The 22,178-nt window shown below is 43.7% G+C and overlaps 1 protein-coding gene across 1 annotated transcript in view; it reads left to right on the forward strand.

Moving 5' to 3' along the window:
• ADORA1 (adenosine A1 receptor) overlaps positions 1–15,238 on the forward strand; it is a 61,865-nt gene extending 46,627 nt beyond the window's left edge. The window contains exon 2 of the mRNA XM_044447536.1: positions 14,611–15,238. Coding sequence (XP_044303471.1) covers positions 14,611–15,238 — 628 coding nt within the window. The remainder of the gene's footprint in view (positions 1–14,610) is intronic.
• Positions 15,239–22,178: the final 6,940 nt, after the last annotated feature.

Consider the following 22,178-nt stretch of genomic DNA (forward strand, 5'->3'; position numbering starts at 1 on the left):
GCATACAATAAATAATTTTGTTTGGAAACTGCTGTGATTTATAGAAGGCAGGGGGTGCAGAGCCAGCGATCATACTGCTCCAGTGGAATGTTCTTAGAAGAAGCAGCTCCACATGCATCGCAGCATGTAGACTGCTCTGGTTGGAAAAGGAGACGCAAGCTTGCCATGGCCAGCTGCCTTTGTGACCGTGCGCCTTCTGGCTGCTGCTGCCCGGCTTGCCAGCTCAACACAGAATATGCTTCGCGAAAATATGCTGTTTCTTTTCCAAGCCCGTGCCACAGAGTTGTGTGAGCAAAATGGCCAAGTGAGATGGTACATTAAATGCATACCTACATTTAATGCATCTGATTATTCAAACAGGACTGTGCCATCTGGAATTGGAGGAAGTTAATCTTTTCCACCTTTGCCCCTGGTCCTGAGGAAAATCTCCTGTCCCCAGATGAAAGCCACTACTAGGGAAGCTTTGGATGGCACCCAAGTTGAAGCTCTGGGGCTAGTAGCTTGGGGAGGACCTTATAATTGGGGCCACAGTGGAGATCTTCTACTGCAGGTCTTCCACATTCGGCCTGGTTCTGATCCTGACTGGAGCCCCCCATGGCTGGCCCTCCAGAATCACATGGGAACCACGGGAATAGATGCTTTGGTCCAGCGCTAACCAAATTAGCATTCTCTGGAATGCTGTGGACAGCCCAGGATCCCTCTCCATCCATTTCCTAAGATTCCCTGATGCCACAAAGCCATCAGCATTTGCAGAGCACCTTGTCCTTGGCACCATGTGATCAAAGCAGGGCCACATGCTGCACGGTGCTGAGCTGTGCTTGCACTCAAGAGACCATTTCAGCTCCTCCTTGTTAATGCCCTAGGCTAAGAGCCTTTGCAGACACTCGGTATTGTGTGATCAATGTGCAGTTGTAGTTCATTTGTTGTACGGACTCTAGACAACTTCCCTTAAGGAAGACAGCAGTTCTCTCGGAGAATATCAAATTTCCCCAGCACTCCATCTGTCTCATTTCAGCACTAGGGAAACCTAGCCCTTTCTTCAGTATGAGCTTAAATGCTGCATAGACTGTAGCTGCATGAGAGCCATGGAGAACCTCCTGGATGGTGCCTGTAACACCAACTCCCTGCACTCCTGATGGTCATTTGAGGTGCTTGCTTTTGCCTTTAATTTGGCTGCATGCCTGATGCTGGCCCTGGCCCACGGTCCCTCTGGGCAAGACCTGCCCACTGACTGGCAGGAGCTGTCCAGGGTTTCAGGCCGGATTCTTTCCTAACCTTGCTTGGAGAGGCTGGGCTTCGAGCAGAGACCTCCTGCATGCCAAGCGAGTGCCCTGCCACTGAGCCCCATCCCCTCCTTTAGTTCATGCTGCCTGTGTCCTTTGCAATGACAGAGCATCCACCTCGTGCTACTGGAAGAATCAAGACATAAAAGCCATCCCTCCTCCCAGCTCTGACATCTCCAGAATCTCAGCTGGATTAAAAATAATTATTCACTTGATGTGCAAAATGAGTATTGTGCTTTTCTCCCAGCCTGATCTCTGTCCCTTCTGTCAGTGCAAGAACAGGATGTATGGGAAATTCTTCAGAGGGGCTAGTGTGAGTACAGTACTATGAAATAAACCCAGGGCTTTTTGTTGCATAGAAAAGCCCTGCGTGACATGGAGCAGGTGAAACGAAGTGATTTCTGTTACAGATCGACTCTTTCCATCACTTCCTCTTGCAGCATTTGGCAGCTAAGGAGGTATAAGGCTTTTCTGCACAAGGCATTTCCTGTGCATTTGTGATCCCCACCCATGGAAGCTTGTGGTCCTTTTCACAATTTTATCATTCTCCAAGGCTTCTCTGCTGTTTTCTTGCCGATCTTATTTCATTTCATTTCATTTTGAGCAAGGAAAATCAGCTATTAAATCCCAGGTGAGGATCAAAGCATAATGGAAGTGTGCAATGATGTAATACTACAGTGTCACCTCATGTGTGGTTAATGGTGTACAGTCAGCTTCACATTCACAGGGGTAGGGGTGCAGGACCCCCATGAAAGTGGAAAAAGCAGGAATCTCATTAGCCCCCATACACGCCTTAACTCTTAATACTGTTGACCAAATGTGTACTGGATTGCCCCCCCCCCCCACTTTCCCTCCAGAAATTCTCCCTGCCGTCTGATATCAATGGAGCTTCGTTGTTGTTTTGTTGCGGTGAGGTGAGGGAGGTTTTCAGGAAGCAATGGTGGTTGTGGGGGGAAATGTTTAATCTTCCCCTTTCTGGTGTGTTGTCATCCCAACCCGAATTGGAGCTGTGCATGCTTTTGCTAAAGAAAAGGTAGACCCTCAGATACACACTATGCAATTAGCACAACATGGGGCTTGGCTCTTAGGGTGCTTTCAGGAAGATGGCTCTCGGCACCATCAGTGAAAAGGCATTATGCAGCTATGACATTGTTCCCTCCTGAACAGGCTTTTGTGTGTTAAGAAAAAAGATGGAAGAAAGTGTAGGAGGCTTATAATGGAGGCTTATAAAAAGGTGTTCCCTCCATAACAGCCAGTTAGAATCAAGGTGATGGTTCAATGAGAGCTTTGTCTGGAATGTTGGAGGAGATGGCAGGCTCAGGGCACAATTGTGGCTTGCGATGAAATGCTGGAATTGTAGGTCTTTTTCTGCCTAAATACACGTAGGTTTTGGCCCTCAATATACTGGGTTCTGCTAGGTGTGCTATACATGTCATATTGGTGTAACAAAGAAGGAAACAGTGGCTCATATTTATTCCAGATAAAAGTTTGATTTGATCATTTTAATATTCCCTGAATAGTTACAGCAGTGGTGTTAGCATAAAGCAAACAGGCACTTTTCATTTCATTTTTGTCTTGTTCATGTTACTTAATTTTTAGAAGCCAAGGCATATGTCTTTGGCGTGCATATGTCATGTGTTTCTCATTCATTCATTCATTCATTCATTCATTCATTCATTTATTTATTTAGGAGGCTTTCATGCCGCCCCATTCGCTGAAGCCTCAGGGCGGCTCACAATAATAAATAAATAACCACAATATAAAAACAATATAATTTGAGTCGACCTGGCCAAGAATAAAATAAATAAATAATATTAACAATTAAAATAACGTTTTAATTGTGCATGCCATGCATATATTTCATTACTTTTAGCAACAACTACTCAGCTTGTAGAACCAGCTAGTGAAGCATCATGACCAGTGGAACAGGAAGGATGAATTGCCTCACTGGTTTCCCCATGCTTCCCAGTTTGATCTAATTCCTTTTGGAAGCCATTTTAGCAGTCCTTACAATGTCCTCTCTGTTTAAACCATAGGTATTAAGTTTATAAGAAGAAGCATCCCCTAACTGAAAATGTTTTACTTTGTGGGTGAAGAATTGGTTTTCTCCCCATACCACTCAGAATTTAATCAACCTCTTTATTGAGGCTTTTATTTGCTGTTTTTCCCACCTTTTACTGGACTTTGCATTTGATCGCTGCAGTGGCGATCGCTGCAGTGGATTTCACTTGCTATTTGCTGCAAGCCACTCTGAATTTCAAAGAAAGAAGATGATAAATATTTGAATAAACAATATTCTTCAAAGAAAGAGAAAGAGGATCTAGTACCGTTAAGTTATTTCAGTAGAAGTCTCATCTTGAAACCACTGACACTTCATCTTACCAGTTGACTCCACTAACAAATTACAAGAAGTGAGTCCCTGAGGGTGCAAAACTAGATACGGTGGTGAGGAACATGGTGCAACCTCCCAGTGTGTTCTCTGCCACACACACTGGATTTGATCTTTTGGGCCTCTGTAGTGCTTCAGATGCCCACCTTTTTAAAGCAACAAAACATTTTATATTTTTCTGTGAGTCACCCAGCAGATTGTGGCCCAACAGAGGGGGTCGGGGGAGATGCTGGTGGCAAACTGTTTCCTGAGCTTCCTGAAGTTGCTCACATGTACTAGCCACATTTACCTGCTAAGAAAACAGGACCTCTAAGTGGATATACCTTGGATTGTGCTGAAAATGTAGCTGTAGCCCCTGTGCATGAAGAATTTGCATGCTGATTTGTGCATTTACTCTTTTTAAAAGTTCATAGTAAATGGGACTTCAAGAGGAACAAACCCTGCCAGATTAATTCATCTTTTTGACCAGGTAACTTCCCTGGTCAGTAATAGATCGACTTTAGCAAAGCATTTGATAGAGTGATCAGAAAACTAGCTAAAAGTGAGCTAGATGGAACAACTATCAGGTGGAGCCACAGTTGGCCACGGAATTGGACGCAAAGCATGCTTATCAATAGTATCTTCTCAAACTTGGGAGAAGTAATGAGTGGGGTACTGCAGGGCTTAGTCCTGTGCCCAGTGCCTTCTACATTTTCTTTTAATGATTTCCATGAAGAGGTGCATGGGGTGCATATCAGATTTGCAGATGACACAAAACTGGGTGGCATAGCTAATGCTCCAGCAGACAGTAACAAAATTTTAAATTATCTCCCTATGACAGAGCTTTGGGCTGAAAACAATACAGTGACATTTAATAGGGACAACTGGCAAGTTCTGCGCCTAGGAAAAGGGAGTCAAATGCACAGTTATAAGATGGGTAATGCTTGGCTCAACAACACTACAAGCAAGAAAGATCTTGGAATTATTGTAGATCACAAGATGAATATGGGTCAGCAATGTCTCATGTCTGCAAAAAAAAAAAAAAAAGGCAAATGCTAACTTGGGCTGCATTAATAGAAACAGTACTTCCAAATCGCGTGAAGTACTAGTTCCTTTCTACTCAGCATCTGTACTGCATCTTGCATATGGCTCCTAGTGCTAGAGTTCCTAAGGAAAGATGCATACAAACATTTCAGAGGAAGGCAACAAAAAAGATCAGGGGATGTGAAGCAGGGTCCCAGGAGGAGAGACTGATAAAACTGAGCCTTGAGGAGGGAAGACTGGGGAGATATGATAGCATTCTTCTCGTCCTTTAAAGGCTGTCACACTTTAGAGGGCTAGGATCTCTTGATCATCCAAGAGTGCAGACCATGGAAAAATGGCTCAAGTTACAGGAAGCCAGATTGTGACTGAACAACAGGAAAACTTCTGGACTGCTGTAGCAATGGGACAATGCAACCAATTACTTAGGGTGGTCATGGGCTCTTCCACACTGGCATAATTCGAGATGCAAGCAGACAACTATCTGTTAGAGATTCATTAACTTGGAGACCTGCATTAAGAAAGTTGGACCTGATGGCCCTATTGGTCCCAGCCTACTGTTCTATGGTTCTATGACAGGGCTTTAATGAGTAGTTATGATGCATCAGGCTACTGAAGGTGCTTTTCCATGTCCTTCTCCTGTCAGTACTAGGCAGGTGGAAACCAGGGAGAGGAAACACTTTTCCTGGGCCTGGTGCCATGCCTGATTAGTTGGGATTTTGGGGGGTGGGGGGGGTGGCACTTGTTCACTGCCAGAAAAAGAGGAAATATGTCACCAAAAAAGAGATTAAACGATGCCGTAGCATCGCGTATATGTATAGGTGTAAATTTAAAAAAATTACTATAATTTAAACAGTATCAACATAATGAAGAAGACTAAGTAATCAGTTGTCTGATCAGTCTATTTTCCAGGTATTAGCTGTGGATGGGTAATTTCAAGGCTTGCTTGCCCTTATTATGGTTATTTTTAAACTGAGCAGCCTTTCACATATATTGTCTTCTGCCAGCTCTCCAAAGTAGAGGAATGTCTTCTATAAAGTGGGATGCCTGGTCACCCTAAGCACCAGGCTAAAACTAATGCTACTGTGTGTGTTTGGTTCATGATATTTAATGTTGCTTTCATGCTTAGCGGTTCCTTTTTATTGTTCTAAGGTTTACTTGAGAGATTTGTGTAAAGTTTCTTTTTATTTTGTTTCATTGTCTGTAAGCGGTCTTCAAAATGCTAAAAGTGATAAATGTGTGTGGAGAGGAACATGTTTTAAAACAAACAAGTACAAACAGCTGCTGCAAATGTTGTTCCAACCAGGAGACTCTCACTAGATGGTGTTTGGTAAGCCACTATCTTATGGTCCTGATTCTTTCTGAAATTTGGGGATAAGATTGACCTACCTTGTTAATATAAGGATGGCTGAGACTATGCATACAAAGACTATGCATCAAATCCTTCAGGTAGTTCCTTTTTTTCCTTAAGGAATATGATTGTAAAACTGGACAAGATGGAAGAAATAGTGGGAAATCATGAAAGGGCTACAAATGTAAGATGTTATTGTCTACATCTATTGTGAGTTTCTGTGAATGAGACAGCAATTTTACAGCAAAAGGCTAATCTGGAACACCCTTATATGCAACTCTGGTTGCATATGAATACTAAATATGATTCTCAGGAGAGAAGACCAAATTAGTTTAGAAGTAAACACACATGCTCCTTGTTCACCGTTTGCATGCGGAATTCATGGTTTGCATGAAAATCACTCTCTTCCAGTGTGGTTTTATGTGGACAGTGTTTCCACATTTCTGGGATTTCCAAAAGCTGGAAAGTCTATCAGTCTAAGGTAATATTTGGACCTCTCCTCTAGTCACAGACATCATAGGTCCATCATTACCTGAAACTGTAGTTCTTGGCTGCTTTTGGAGATGGGATTTACCTAGAAGTAACTCCTGCTGGGTTTACTGGGAGTATAAGTGCAAGTGTTCCAAGGACTGCATTATTAGTCAGATGGATCCATGGCCACATACAGTGAGGCAGTTTTTAAATGTAAATTACAACTTTCAGCTGTATATTCATTTCACTTGGCCAGTATGAATTGGAATGTCAGCTTCTAAGAGACTGATCTAATGGCTTATTAAGGACTGCTTATGCTTCCAGTGGCTGAAATGCTGAGTAATTCCACCCTCACAATGGAAGCGGAGCCAGTACATGTTAAATGAGCTGGTGGAGGCTTTTCCAACTTTCCCTAGTGGTGGCTAATATTCAGTCTAGAAATTGAAAAAACTGATTGAAAACTTCCATCTTCATGAGCAACATGTGACTCTGAGAAGATTTACACAGTGCAAGTGCATATTCTGAATTGTGGTTTCCTGAGAATTAAGGTGTGATGCTTATCTTGACTTGGATTCATCTGAAGCCAAAAGAATGCAGAAGAAGCTGAGATGGGAGAACTTGAATGGGAAAGCTTCTCTTTTCAATTAGTGTTTCTGGCATCTGCAATTAGACGTTCCCTATTTTGTTCCTAGTTATAACTAGTGTAATAACTAGTCATTTATAAGTATAGAGTACATCTCCAACTATCTCTGTAGCAAGTTATGAATGGCTCTTCCATGTTTTCTTGCTAGATTGTTTCTGCTCAGAAATTTCTGTGCAAAGAACCATCTTGCAGCTGCTGACTACCCAAAGTTACAAGTCCAAAATTTCCTTCTCCCGTTTGCAATATTCACTGGTTAATGGTACATGCCTGCCTGTTCATGTCTGTTCAGACAGAAGCCACAATGATTTCCATGTATGGGAGTACAGAATAGCTGCCTAAATGTGTTTTACTGTAGGCACAAGGCCAATGAGGAATGGAAGCTGTGCCCACTCTGCTTAGTGTACTGCCTCTGAGCAAGCTAATACCTGACTTTTCATCTACTATCTCAAAAATATCCTTCATCATTTCTTTCTGAACAGAATATATCACACATCTTAGTTTTGTTTGGATAGCTGTCCTTTTGGTGTTCCTTTTCACACTGTCCACACTATGCCAAGGGCAGCTGCCCCATGGTTCCATCCTGGGGACAAACTAAACCTTTATCTCATCACACCAAGTCTGTCTACAGGTGATCATTTTATTTGCTGTTTTAATGTATGGGCTCCATTTGGATCAGGAGCATCATACACCAGGTAGTTAACCCTCCCGCCCTGACGTTTCACCTGACTCTGCAATGTTGTTGCTGTTGTTGTTCTTATGTGCTGTCTCTCCACCTTATGGTGACCTATGAGTGAATGTCCTGTCCTTGACAGCCCCAGTCAACTCTTGTAAACTCAAGGCTGTGACTTCCTTTAAGGAGTCAGTCCATCTTATATTTGGTCTTTTCCATCTTCTTCTGCCTTCAGCTTTTCCTTCATCTGCCTTCAGCTTTCTTGCCTTTTTTGTTCAAACTATGACAGCTTCAGTTTTGTCATTTTTACTTCTAGGGAAAGTTCTGATTCGGTCTAGGGTCCACTTGTTTGTCTTTCTGTCAATCCAGGTATTTGGAAAACTCTCCTCCTGCACCATGTTTCGAATGCATTAATTCTCTTCCTATCAACTTTCTTCACTGTCCAGTTTTCACACTCATACTTAGAGACTGGGCATACAATAGGGTGGATGACTTTGGCCTTGGTCTCCAATGAAACATCCTTATGCTTGATTATACTTTCTAGTTCCTTCACTGGGGCCCTTCCAAGGCTCAAGCTTCTTCAGATTTTGTGGCTGCAGTCTCCATTTCAATTGATGACTAAGTCAAGGTATGTAAAATCATTCTCAAATTCGATATCTTCACTGTTGACCTTAAAGCTGTATAATTCTTCTGTAGTCATGATTTTTGTTTTCTCAATGTTCAGCTGCAATCCTGCCTTGACACTTTCTTCTTTTACTTTCATCAGGAGTTGTTTCAATTCATTGCTGCTTTTTGCCAGTATAATGGTATCATTTGCATATCTTAAATTATTGATGTATCTTTCACCAATTTTCACTACTTCCTCTGATCCTAATCAGCCTTCTGTAAATGTTCTCAGTACAGACTGAACAGATAGGGAGGTAAAATACACCCTTTTCTGACTCATTTCCCTATAGGAAATGATTCTGTTTCTCCAGTTTTGGTTCTGTCTACAATACAGGTTGCTGAAGCACATGTATATCCTTCAGGACTATCCTTAGCTTCTTGTGACCTACACAGTCAAAGGCTTTGCTGTGGTCTATAAAGCACAGATGGACCTGAAATCCTTTGGTGCACGCCAGTAGCCAAAATATACTTGCAATATGATTGTGAGTATCTCTTACTTTTTGGAATCCAGGTTGGACACTTCTTGCTCCGTATAGCCAATGTGGTATGGTGATTAGAGTGTTGGACTGGGGACCCAGGAGGTCCAAGTCTGAGTTCCCACTCAGCCATGAAACTCATGGAGTGACTTGGGAGGTGTCACAGGCTTTCAGCTCAACCTACTTCACAGGGTTGTTGTGAGATAAAATGGAGCTATATAAGCCACCATGGGTTCCTCTCAAGTGCAAAATGGTGGGAAATAAAAGCAATGTCATCGTCATAATCAAAGATAATATTCTTTGATACAACATCTTGCACATCACTTTGCTTGCATGGGGAATTAGTGAACTGGTCTTATGGTTGGTGAACTCTTTTTCATCTTTTTTTGTTGGGGATTGGAATCTTTATTGAATGTTTCCAGTCTGTGGGCCATTGTTCTGTTTTCCGTATTTGTTGACATAGATCCTGCAAAGGAGAATCAAAAACAAAACAAAAACAAAGGTCTGTTGGAGTCATTGGAAGTTGATTTTCTTTTTTTGAAACTTCCCCCAATGGAGGGGGAAGAGAATTTCTAGACCAAATTGGGTGATGATGTGAGGTTTAATACTGCCACCCACCACAACACCATGGTCCCAATATGAATTGGGGCTGCATGGGCTTACTCAAGAGTAAGTATAATGATCACAGCTGCATAGGTTCAGGAGTTAAGTGTGTTTACATTCCATCTCAGAGGAAACTGCTCTGTCAGCTATCCTTCCTATTCTTTTTCCCCCAACAAAAAATCGAAGTTGTTTTGAAAAATGTAAAATGTATGAAAACACTTGTGTTATCCATAGCTGTGTCCCTAGTGCTGAATGCAGCCTTTGGGTGCTCCCTATGCACTATGCAGACCATAAAGGCAGGCTGCAAACCTGAAAATGCTGCTTCCTGATTTCCAAGATTACTGCTTTCTCACAGCTAGTAGCAGCCGAGAAAGCGAAACTCTTTTACCCTGCCCCCCATCCCCACATCTTGATGGGCAGGGAGGAGAGATATAGGGAGGGCACTGTGTGTGCCTGTGCCCAAATGTATTCTTCCCCAGTCAACCCTAGGTGTGACCCTTAGGACAAAAATGGTTATGCACCGCAATCTGTGGGATATCCAGAGTGCAGAAACAGATCCTTAGGGAACCACACCCCTAGAGCGTCTAGGAGAGCCGGGAAAACAAGAGAATCTGTACCTACTACTGACTTGGCATCAAAAGGGCAGAAAATGATTGCCTGAGTGCATTCTGGAGACTCAGCTTGCTGCAACTTCAAAGGCACTTAGAGCCTGAGAAGCAATTGTCGTGAAGAGGCTGCCTTCTCAGTTAGCAAACGTATTTCTTGTGCAAGCATCTGATCTTCAAAAGCTCCATGGCAACAGCTCCAGTGGGATTTGCAGAAATGAATTCTGCCTTTCTCGCTTGCAAGGGTGACAATATTTCTCTACATGACAATCTAGTTTATCATTTCCTAACTGCAACGTTTTAAGACAATTTCCACACTGGAAAACTAGATTCTTTTGTTTTGTTCTGTTTAGTGTTTTTTGTTGTATTTTAAGGCTAGTGTCTTTTGTTATATTTTAGCTTTTAGCTTTTTTTTTTTTTTTTGGCTATCTTGGTGGTTAGAATAATTATTTCACAGAAATATGTCTGTGGCATTAGAAAAAATGGGCTTTAGTCTGCTTATGAAAGCATATGCCACAATAAATGCGTTTGGAGTCAAATCCTAGCTTTGAATGAAGGGTGTGAGCATTTGGAAAGAGGCTGCAGTTCTACGCATTGACAGAAGCCCACTTTGACTGCGGTGCAGGCCACAAAAAGCTTTTTTCTTGTTGATTTTAGTGGCTTTTTAACTGCATTGTTAAGTCTTAATCAGTCACTTACTGTTCGTGCCTCAAAGAAAACAACTGCCCCACTGGTGTTTCTGCCAGCAGTAGGCCTTGAAATGAGGCATTCTGAAGCCCCCTTGCTCTTCCAGCATGCCCCCAGGCCAGCCCCCAGACTGTACTAGTCTTCCACGGGCAAAAGCATTTTCATTCCCACTAACTTCAACAGAGGCAACTTAAAACAAAAACCCAAAACCCAGAGCACTGGGGAATAGCTGGAGCACTGCCATCTCCCAGCCTTGCCACTGGGATGCAGTGATGCCCTGGATGCAATGACAGTTCCATGACAGATCTTGGTACCCCATCCTTCCCAGTGCATGGGAAGCCCATTGCTGCAATTTCCATTAAGAAGGTAAGAAGGCTGTTACTTCCTGCATCCCCTTCCCTCACTCCAGTCAGCAATTATTTTCTCTTAAGACTGTTTCATGAGACATAGATTCCCGATCATTTAAGCAATGCCCCTCCTTATTTATGAAGACAGATGCTATGATGCACTTCTGCAGTCGGGCTGTCTGCGGCTCTCTTCCATGGTACATCTCCGTGGCCAGGATATACACTGCACAAGCATGCAGGGTTCTGCCAGCAGGGCAGAGGCCAGGCAGACATGAAAGCACACAGCACTGCAATCGAGCATCCGCATCAATGGGCTTGCGTGCCCTTGATGCCGTGTTGGCCTGTGGACAGGGTTTTGTTGGCCTTTGATCTGTTCTGCTGCACAGTGTCCTTTGCGAAAACGTCTCCACCTCCACCTCCCGGTCTTCCTTTCATCAGAGGATTCACCCACCAGTGCACAGTAAGAGCTTGTTCCTGCCTTGCTGTCATCCTTTCCATTCATTTCATGCCGTCTGTCTCCTGGAGCGCCAGTGGCGGCCCTGCAGCCTATTCTGCTCATTTGCTTGCAAGCAATCAACCTTCGTGTGTTTTTACCAAGGAAACATTGCCCAGGTACCTTCTCCCCCTGGAGAAGTTCAGCTTTATAGCTTCTGAACACATGCATGATTCTGGGCAAGGGACCACATGGCTGGGCAACCACACCCTGGCAAGTCCTGATCCTTGTCAGATTGCGGGACACCAATCTGCTGCCTGCCATTCCATCCTTGACTCCCACCGGGCTTTTCATAGGCATGAGAAAGGGGCTGATAGAGCTGCTAGTCCTTTGGAATATCCAGTGGGACCCTTATGTTACTATGCAATACCAAACTCCGCACAATATTTACTTTAGATTGCACAATCTTTTTTTAATTATCACCTTGCTTCCATACTCTTAATAAATGCCCACTCTTCTGATAAGCATGCTGCACATGCCTTGTTAGCCAAGCTTCTGTAAGTGGATCCCGTGTAATCTTGAATGTGAACTTCTAGCTTACATCTAATTTGTGTTGCTCTTTTGCGTTACTTACGGTTCAATCTTCTGCATGTGTAGAAAGAAAAAAGCTCACCAGAAAAGCCAGCTGGGGCATGCTTGGAGCTTTAGGGGGGTTTCTGTCTAAATAGGCATAGGATTGTGACATTAAATGACCAGAATTCCCTGAACTGTAGTCATCAAGGCAGAGTAGAAAATGAATGGCCGATCATCCAAGGAGGACACATATAAATATTCTAATTTAGATGGTTAGATACAATTTTAATATTGTCATCATAAACATCATCATCAGTTTCATTCCTATATTGCCCAATAGCTGAAGCTCTCTCAGGAGCTTACAACAGTACAAAATGGTGTGATTTAAACAGGAATACAGTGCATCCCCCTTCACAGGGAAGGCCAGGACCAGCAGACCTGATGCTTGCTCAGTGTGCTGCCAGCTGCTAAGATAGCTGCTGATGGGCATCTTCAAGGGCCCGGGCTTGCTCTTTTTTGGTCCATGAACTTGAAAGAAAGCTTGAAGTAGGTAGCTCTTCAAAGAAAGGATTGTTCTTGATAAAGTAGGTCACCTGGCTGTGCCAAACTCTGGCTTTCTGCACATGAGGGTATTCACTGGTTTGGACCTGGCACTTTACAAAATGAAATTTATTTTGGCTTGCCCTTCACTGGTAGGCATTAGAGTTGATTAATCTTTCATAAAGAACTGGCTTTCAATTGAATGAAGGGTGTTTCTTTGCTGATTGCTTTGCTTTGCCAGGCTTGTCTATGGAAGTGACTGCTTCTTTATGAGATCATCGTTTGCCTCGGCAGGATAAATCAGAGCTCCCCTTGTATAAGCAATGCCCAAAAGAACTTCAGAGTAATTGTTCTTTCTCACCCTATTACAGCTGCATTAGATTTATCAGAGCACTGCACTGTGGGAATTGGATTTTCTGGGAAAGTGATGTGGCATCATAACATGAACTTAATTGATCTATCTCTGAACCAGGTGGGTGGGTATTTTCTTGCCATCTGTGGCACCTTGCATGTCTTTAGGGTTTGTGCCTGATCAAACATTTCCCCTGAGGTTGGGATAAAAACATGCAAGCTTTGGCAAGAATTTCCTTTCTTGGTTGTTTTGACCCTCTCCCCTCATGTGGCTTGGCTCACTTCTCTGAGTCATCTGCAACCATTTGCTTGGCTACCAACTTTCAGCAGTGCATCTGCTGCTTGTGGCACTGTGGATTGCACAGACTGATTTCTGGGGGTCTGGTGAAGGTGTATGATCGTTGGGTAGGCATCTGGATGAAATGGTCTTGGTCTATTCCAACTGATTTGATTTTCTAGCTTGCTTGCTTTCCTGTCATTTTTTGGCCTGACCACAACCCAGTTCCTCTTCAGAAACCCCAGGAGAGTCCACTAAGCTTGCATCAGGACATTGGGAGGTTTCCTGGCTATCTTTCTCTCCCCATGCCTTTCCCAAATAGGGGCTAAAGATCCCATTATAGGTAGCATCTTACCTCCTCTGATATTTGCAGGATGGGGAAAAAATGACTTCCCCACTCCAATTCTGCCTTTTCCCCAATTATCTGAGATTTGGAATATCTGTAGTTTTACAATAATGAGTATACTTCATTGCCAACTCCTGCTTTGCAGAGCTCCTCACATTAACGATGCCACTTCTACCCAAAAAAGTAGCAGCTGCTGAGGCACTAAATCAATGACTGCTTATTTTTGATCCAAACTGACTGATTGCCCTGATTGCCAAGTTCCAATACAGGCAATGAGAACTGGAAGTGTTTTGTGGGGGATTTTTTGGTATGCTGCATGATATTGTTCTGTTTGGGTTTAGATCATACTTTTTGGTTCTATCAAAATTATTTCTTTGTTTGTTTTTAAGTTTAAATATTGTGCGTGGTGGTGGGTCAAAATGCAGTCAAGACTCATATATCCATTCTGAGGCCGATTCCTTTGGGTACCTTTCTTTTTGCCTTAAGTCTTGTTAGAACATAGCAACCTTCCCCAACCTGGTGCCCTTCAAATGCATCAGACTGCAACTTTCATAAGGCCAGCCAATGTTGGCCAGAATGAGTGTGAGTGATGGTGGTCCAGTTCATCTGGAGGACACCAGGTTGGGCAAGGCTGGAACTTAGGAAGTGGCCTCTAACAGGTCAGCCTAGTTGTCCATCTTACCCAGTAATTATGTTCTGACTGGCAATGGCATTCCAGGGAGAGAAGGCTCTTTCCAGACAGCTGCTACATGATTCCTTGCTTTTGAAACTGCAGGCCTTAACCCAGCACTGCCGCTAAGCCACAGTGACCCCTTAATGTAGCTGCAAACCTGGCCTGCTGTCGTAAGTCCTCAGTGTATGCTTTGTTTCTTCCCACAGCTACAAGAGTGTGGTGACTCCCAAGCGTGCTGGAGTGGCCATTGCTTGCTGCTGGTTCGTCTCTTTCCTGGTGGGACTGACCCCTATGTTTGGCTGGAACAACCTGCAGAAGATCCAGGAGAAGAACGGCAGTCAGTCAGAGTACACAATCAGCTGCCAGTTTGAGAATGTGATCAGCATGGAGTACATGGTCTATTTCAACTTCTTTGTGTGGGTCTTACCTCCACTGCTTCTCATGTTTGTCATCTACCTGGAAGTCTTCAAGATCATCCGAAAGCAGCTGAACAAAAAGGTGGGATCCAGCTCAACATACCCAGAGAGGTATTACGGGAAGGAGCTACAAATTGCCAAGTCGCTCGCCCTGGTTCTCTTCCTCTTTGCTGTGAGCTGGCTGCCTCTGCACGCCCGCAACTGTGTCAGCTTTTTCTGCCCCTCGTGCCAGACTCCCAGTACTTTCACCTATATTGCTATATTTCTGACTCATGGGAACTCAGCTATGAATCCCATCGTTTATGCATTTAGGATTAAAAAATTCAGGACCACATTCCTGCAGATCTGGAATCAGTATTTTTACTGCAAAGCAGACAAGAACGTGAACAACATAAATAACACTGATATTGCCATCTAGGAGTAACCAGAGCTGGGCTGGTCCATAGCCTTCAAGCCACACAGAATGGTCTATAGAGATCCCTTTCATTGTCCAAATGGCCGAGTTGGCCATACCTCCACTGAATCCAATGCCAAGAGCCATTCAAGGGCATTATTTATTACTAGTAGTAATACTCATTGTTTCATTTGTTATTTTAGGAGCGGTTCTTCCCATAGCACCCACTTTTTTTTTAAAGTGACACATACTTACACATTTAAAGGGGAAGCTGCGGTGTCTCTTTCATTACAATAAAGAGGAAATGTATCTTTGTGGTGTTATTGCTGAGGAGTTGCTTTTAGCTTTGTTCAGTTTTGAAGGCTGTAGGCTGCTCAGATCACAGAAGAGAATCAGAAAAAGGAAAGCGAGACTTGTATTAGGGGTCACAATGCATCTATTAATTTTGCCAATAGTAGTAGCTAGTGAGTTTTTCTAGGAGTGAGACACGAGGACCGATTTCTGTCCTGATTTCTGCAAGAAGCCAGGTGCCAGTCACAAGCAAGGTTACAGAGTGGGGAAGAAGAAATGTCCCATAGAAAAGGTCAAAAGAAGACACAGATTGCATAAAACTTACCATAATGCTAAATGATATACATAGAAGCACATTTAGAAATAACTTTGGTAATTTAAGTGGAAATACAGTACACCTCACCCTGGTGAGGAATATTGAGCACAGTCTGCTGTCCAGGTGCCAACGGTTGAGGAAAATCTGCGTTTCCTGGGGCTCCTTCCTGTGATTCTTTACCTTGGATCCAATAACTCTGTTACAACCAGGATGGCCAACTTGTGGCCCTTCAAATATTTCATCATACAATTCCCATACCTGGTGAACATGATAGGAATCGTAGGCCAGAACATACTTGTGGAGAGCCATCATTGTTCACCCTTGAACCAGAGGGTGCCTTCCGAAAACGGGCTGTCCTCAGATAGCCCTTCAAAGAGAGGGCTGTCCTCTCTGAGGCAGGGCACATGGCCACCCTGGACCCAGGCCCATTACTTTGCAGTACCACATGCTATGGGAACCTAATGTTTGCGCTGCAGAGAGCGGAGCCAAGGTGCTGAAAGACCTGGCCATGTGCACCAACCTGGCCAGCTGCCTGTTGGGATGCCATCCCATTGCCCAGCAGAATTGGCTTTTAATACCAGACCGCTTTGCTTTTGTGCATGGAATAGGGAGAGGTACCACCTTTTCCTTCATCTCAGGCAACAGCCGGCTTTCAGTCGGTCTGCCATTTCTCTTGGCTTGATGAATAAGTAAACAGGGCACTTTTTAAACATATAGATTCACTCCAGCTGAGGTCAGATATTTATCATGTTCTCAAAATGTATCAAGGCCTATATCTTAAAATGTGATGAATTTCATTTCTTCCTCAGCTGGGCGGTATATTCAGAAGGTGTTCTCCACATCCAAAGGATCAATACAGTTTACATTATGGTGCTTTTACCATGTTAAATAAATGAATAAACGAACGAATGTGAATCTGGGCCAGACTTCAGAATGGTTAGGGGATTGGCTGCTCTGAATCAGGACCTTGAACCTGGAATTATGAGGACTTAAGGGAACCAGGACTTACACCTGCTGGGTCATAGCTTCTGTCTGACCCAGTTGTAGCAGGACCAGCCCTGCTGTCTGGCAGTGTGAGGAAACTGCCTCGTGTGGGAGATGCTGAAGGGCAGTGGGCCGACAAAGGTAGCCTGCTACCGTCAGGTGTGGTAGAAGATGCTGTCATATTATCACTGCTTGAAGGACAATGCAACAGCCAATCAGGTCACTTTCATATATGGGATGGAGGAAGGTGCCATCTTGTCCTTGATTCAAGTAACAAAATGTTTTGTGCCAGCACCGGAGTTGAAGCTGTAGACAATCCCTACTGAAATGAATGAAGATTAATCAGCAGTATAGTAGATTAGTGAATTATCATCTACATTTGTCAGAAAGGAATGCTGTTATATTCTGCAAAAAAATCAGTTAGCAATATTATCAGTACAGATTCTTAATGTGGACTAGTATCCTGACCTAGAGGCCAGTATTTCTTCACAGAGAACATTACCTCAGAGAAAACAGTCTCCGTGAAAGCTAGCTTGTGTGTATTGAATTGCTTCTCGCTGAAAATAAATGTCCCTGGCTTCAAAGCACGAATTCAATCTTGTCATTTTCAGCAGCATCTAACTGAGATCAAACACTAGTTGGAGGCACCTTCCTTCCAATTCCCTGCAAGCATGAAAGAAACCAAATAAATAGGTTACCAAGTATATAAATGAGAACCTACCATCCACTTTCATAAACCTGCTACTTCAGTTGTTGATTTGGATCATCTCTGGGGATTCTGCAGGTATGGACAGCCTCTAGAATTAAGGGCTCAGAAGCAGAAATTTACTAGATGTCAAGGCTTTTTACAACAGTACACGTACTACAGGCAGAATTAGCAAGCGATTGCATTCTGCTCAGGCCTGTGTATTTGCTGAAAAGAATCCTGCACGAATACGAGTATTAGAACAACATACTCTCAACCACTCCTTCCATTTAATTGCCTCATATTAATCAATGCCTTCCCAGGACTGCATTCCCCCCTCCCCAGACAATGAAGCATTCCTACCTAAATGGCTAAAGCAAACAGTCGAAGGGCTAAAACAGGAACCCACATCAAAGAAATGGGCTGATACTGAGAGGATGAAAGCAACCTAATGGCACAAAGGGATGACTATTGCAGTCACCGCAAATCAGCCAAAAAGTCAGTATCAACTTAGAAAAAATGGAAAAGAATACAATGGCATTAAATAGCTGGAACCTTGCCTTTCTGGTTGGTTCAAACAGATCTCCTTGTTCTACTGTGTTTTGCACAAGCGGTTGTGGTTGGGAAGGGGGGCAGATACTGGATTCTCTGGCTATTTTTTCCTACTAAGATGAATGCAGGGAGCATGCAAAGCAGAGAGGGACACATAGAAATCGGCCTCTGCAGAAGATCTTCCTATGATTCCAAGTGCCTTTCTATGTTAAGCGTTCGTTGCACAGTCATGATTGCTCACTCCTGGGACTTCGTGGGTGCTTTGCGTGACATCCTCCTTCTCCAAGACCTCTCCTATCTTCCTTCCATTTTTACAGCTTTTTATATACAGAAAAGCTGTATTATTTGTGCAGCATCAACCCTCATGAATTTGTGCAGATCCACTATACCACAGTACCACCTAGAGATTTTAGAATGGAACAGAAAGAAAGGGCGAGAAAAAAAAGCCTCAGGAAAAAATAATCCCACAACGTAACCCCACAAATAATCTGAAAGCAGAAGCCTCAGCCAAGTAGAGTGTGAAAAGACTTATATGTGGAAGAGCCCCATGCATAAAACGAGTAAGGAAAGGGGAAAAGGTCAGCGCTGGCTCATCTGCCTGCTGTACTTGCTCGTAGGTAAGACCTTGGTCTGGTGTGGATTTCACTGTGCAGTGCACCTGCCTGCCTCGATCCCCAAAGGTCGGGCTGGTTGACCGAGAAGGTGCAAGTGGATCAGGTGCAGACCCTCCAGTTTCTGATGTGCCCCTCTTTCAAGGATCTGGCTGCAACAGCCGAAAGCACCAAGTTTGGAAATCGAAAATGGATATTGTACAGCTGGAAGAGGAGCAGGAAAGGGCAACCAAAAGAATCACACAGCTGACCATTAAGGTTAAGAATTTTCTATTGTAAGATGTAGTGATGGCAACCGACTTAGATGACTTTGGCAAATTCATTGGGTTGGGGGGCTAGCAATGCCTTTTAGTCCTGCAGCAATATGCTACCTCCAGGTTCAGAGGCAGAAAGCCTATGTACAGGAGGGCACTATTGCGTTCATATGCTGCTTGTGGGTTTCCTGTGGAAATATGGGAAACAGAAGATAGGACCAGGTGGACCTCAGTCTTGTCCAGCAGGACCGTCTCATGTTCTCATGGACTACAGGCATGCAGGTGAGGAAATGACACACTAACACACAGAACATTCAGCAAACAGATCGGAATGCAGATGCTCCTCTCCAGCGCACTGCCTCCTCGTTCTGACAAATGAACGCCATCAACCAAACAACATTGCTAGAGGCGATGGAAACATGCACTGGGGTGTTTCCTGCTGTCCAATATGGTGGGAAGATGTGATGTATTCACAGTCACACACAGGACCTCCCCTGCCATAAAACAAATGGATGTCCAGTTTGCGTGGGAGGGATGACTCATGAAGTCACGCTTATCAAGAGGAATGAAAGGAGGGAAGGAGGGTGGCCACGTGTGCATTGCCAAAAAGGAGGAAGCACTTCACCAAAAAGGGAGGCAAAAGAGGGTACTTATCTGCATAATATTTGCAGATAGTAACTACAATTTTCATAGAGGAAACTGATTAGGTGACCCACTCACTGTGCTGGCCAGCAGCTGGCTGCTGATGAGCAGCCTCAAGGCCCGTACCCTCCCTTCTTAGGATTCTTTATCCTTAACCTGAACAATGCTTCAAATGCAGGATACCTTCAAAGGAAGGCCTGTTTTGTGTGGGGAGGCAGGCAGAGGATAAATACACACTTTACAATGGCCTTTTAATTTTCTAATGAGAACATTTCCTTTACACATCCCTTACTTTTGTGATACCCAGTTTGTGCAACTGCTGTTCATACAGTACTTTGTTTTATTCTGCAGTGAGTAACTGTGCAGCTGGTGAATGGAGAGTTTCTTCGGGAGGCTATGCTAAAATAAGCATTTAGGAGGTGGGGATGAAATGTGGTGACCCATCATAACACACAACACAGTTCCAAAATATAGTTTCGAATTGCTGTGAATGCCTAGAGAACATTGGCTATTGGGTGGTACAGAAATGGAACAAATACAGTTCCCAAGATGTACTTTGGTATTGAAAAATCCAAGAGCTTGTTTACAGAGAACAAGAGTTCATTTTAAGGAAGAATTCTCACCCAGGCTTACATGGGTGAGGTCAACCAATGCACAGATGTCTGACTGCATTTGCAGAAAACCCACAATAATCGCTTCGACCCATGAAACACCTGATGCATCTCAGCAAGGTGTCTCCAGCCTGCTGCTAATCCTGATTTTCAGTGCCAACATTGTTAAGTGTCTCTGTGTTCATCAAAGCACATGGAGGGTTGGGTCCATACTTACACAGGAGCAACTGCTCTGGCAGTTGGCTTCTTAGCTTCTTCCTTTCCACAGCAGCTCCTCCAGCCCACTGAAAATTGGGAGGGAGGAGAGACTCAGGAGACTCTGCTGAATGGAGCAAGCTGTGTTTTTGGGTGGGAGGGGTGGAGAAGTCTCCAACAACTGCATGCAGGGACGTTGCACAAGCAGAGCCCTTCTTTCATACAAGGTAAAAGGTTTGAAGGCACAGTTATATGGCAGGACAGAGGGTTGCTTGTCCATGTACTTGTGAAATCAAGCCATGCTGGTCCCTGCAGCCCCTAAGATAACGTCAAACATTTGCAAGCATGCTGTTGCCATTCACCTGGCTGGGACCCATATTATGTGTTAATGCTCCCAACAGGGATATTAATCCAACAGTAACTTTTTCATCTCTGGGAAAATATGTTTAAAATATTTTCCAGTTTTATGCAATGTTTTTCCTGCTCTGTGAGAAGAATGTCAAAGCTCAGGAATGAGATGATTCCCCTTTCTCTGAGCTGGTGTTGGCTGGAATGTGCAATCTCTAAGCTTTTTATGCTAATGCAACCCACTTTCTGCAGTTCTAAAATAGCACTGGTGGTCATATTTGCAATTCTACATTTACGCTTCAGCTGCACAAAAGAACAGGAAAAGAATAGCACACATTCAACACTTTAGTTTTACATCCTTAGCCTGGCTTAGACATAAGCATTGGTGGAAAAAGCAGCCTGAGTGCAAGGGGAGAAGTGTGCCATCCAGTCCTTGGGCATACGTGGTGGCGCAGTGTCCATACCAGGAGCATGGAAGGATACCAAGTGAAGCTAGGCATTGGCAGACGTGGACTGAACAGTCCACCCCTGGAAATATATTAGTGCAGGGAAATAGTGTGCAGTCCCACCCTGCTTCCTGTAGTCGCATATTCACCTAAAGCTATGAACATAGCCTAAAGGTGCACACTAGCCTTCCCCAACCAGATGCCTTCCAGATATGTTGGCCTGCAACTCCCATCATCCCCATTGGCCGCATCGGCTAGGAAGGAGGGAAGCTACAGTCCATCCAGAGGATGCAGGTTTGTGGGAACCTGTTGTTAGAGCGCATGTTCTGTAAACACAATCTGGGAACCTGGAGCAAATTGTATTTGCAAAGTTTATTTAGAACTTTGAACAAATGCATGGATGGGTACTGGGCCATCAAGTTAGTTCTTGTTCCCCTTTTGAGCATTTATCTGGACACGTCTGTCATAAAACGTGTCATGCAGGGCTTTCAGGTGACTGGCTGCTGTTTTCACAGTGCCATTTCAGAAAAGCAAATATAGTTACAACTGTTACACTCTATCACGCACTGTTTACCCAGGAATAATGAATCAGTCCAAAGCTAACAAAAATATATCAACAAATATGGGAAAGAAAACAATGGCCCACAGATTGCAAACATTCAATATACATTCCAATCCCCAAGAAAGGAGATGCAAAAGAGTGTGGCAACCACAAGACCATGGCATAAATCTCCCACATAAGCAACATGATGCTCAAACTACTGCAACAAAGAACACTATCCTATATGGAACAAGAAATGCCAGGCAGGCAAGCTGGATTCTGAAAAGGAGAAACACTGGAGATTATAGTGCGAATATTTGTCAGCTACTGGAGTGCACCGAAGAATTTCAGAAATAAATCAGTCTATGCTTTTTAAGCTCCAGCAAAGCCCTTTAGAGTGTGGATCATTGGAAACTACGGGTGGCCCTGAAAGACATGTGGGTGCCTCTGTGCTTGACTGTCCAAATGCATAATCTGACTCATGGTCA

The sequence above is a fragment of the Varanus komodoensis genome, unplaced genomic scaffold, assembly GCF_004798865.1.
Source record: "Varanus komodoensis strain SLA01 unplaced genomic scaffold, ASM479886v1 scaffold52, whole genome shotgun sequence".
NCBI classification, from domain to species: Eukaryota; Metazoa; Chordata; class Lepidosauria; order Squamata; family Varanidae; genus Varanus; species Varanus komodoensis.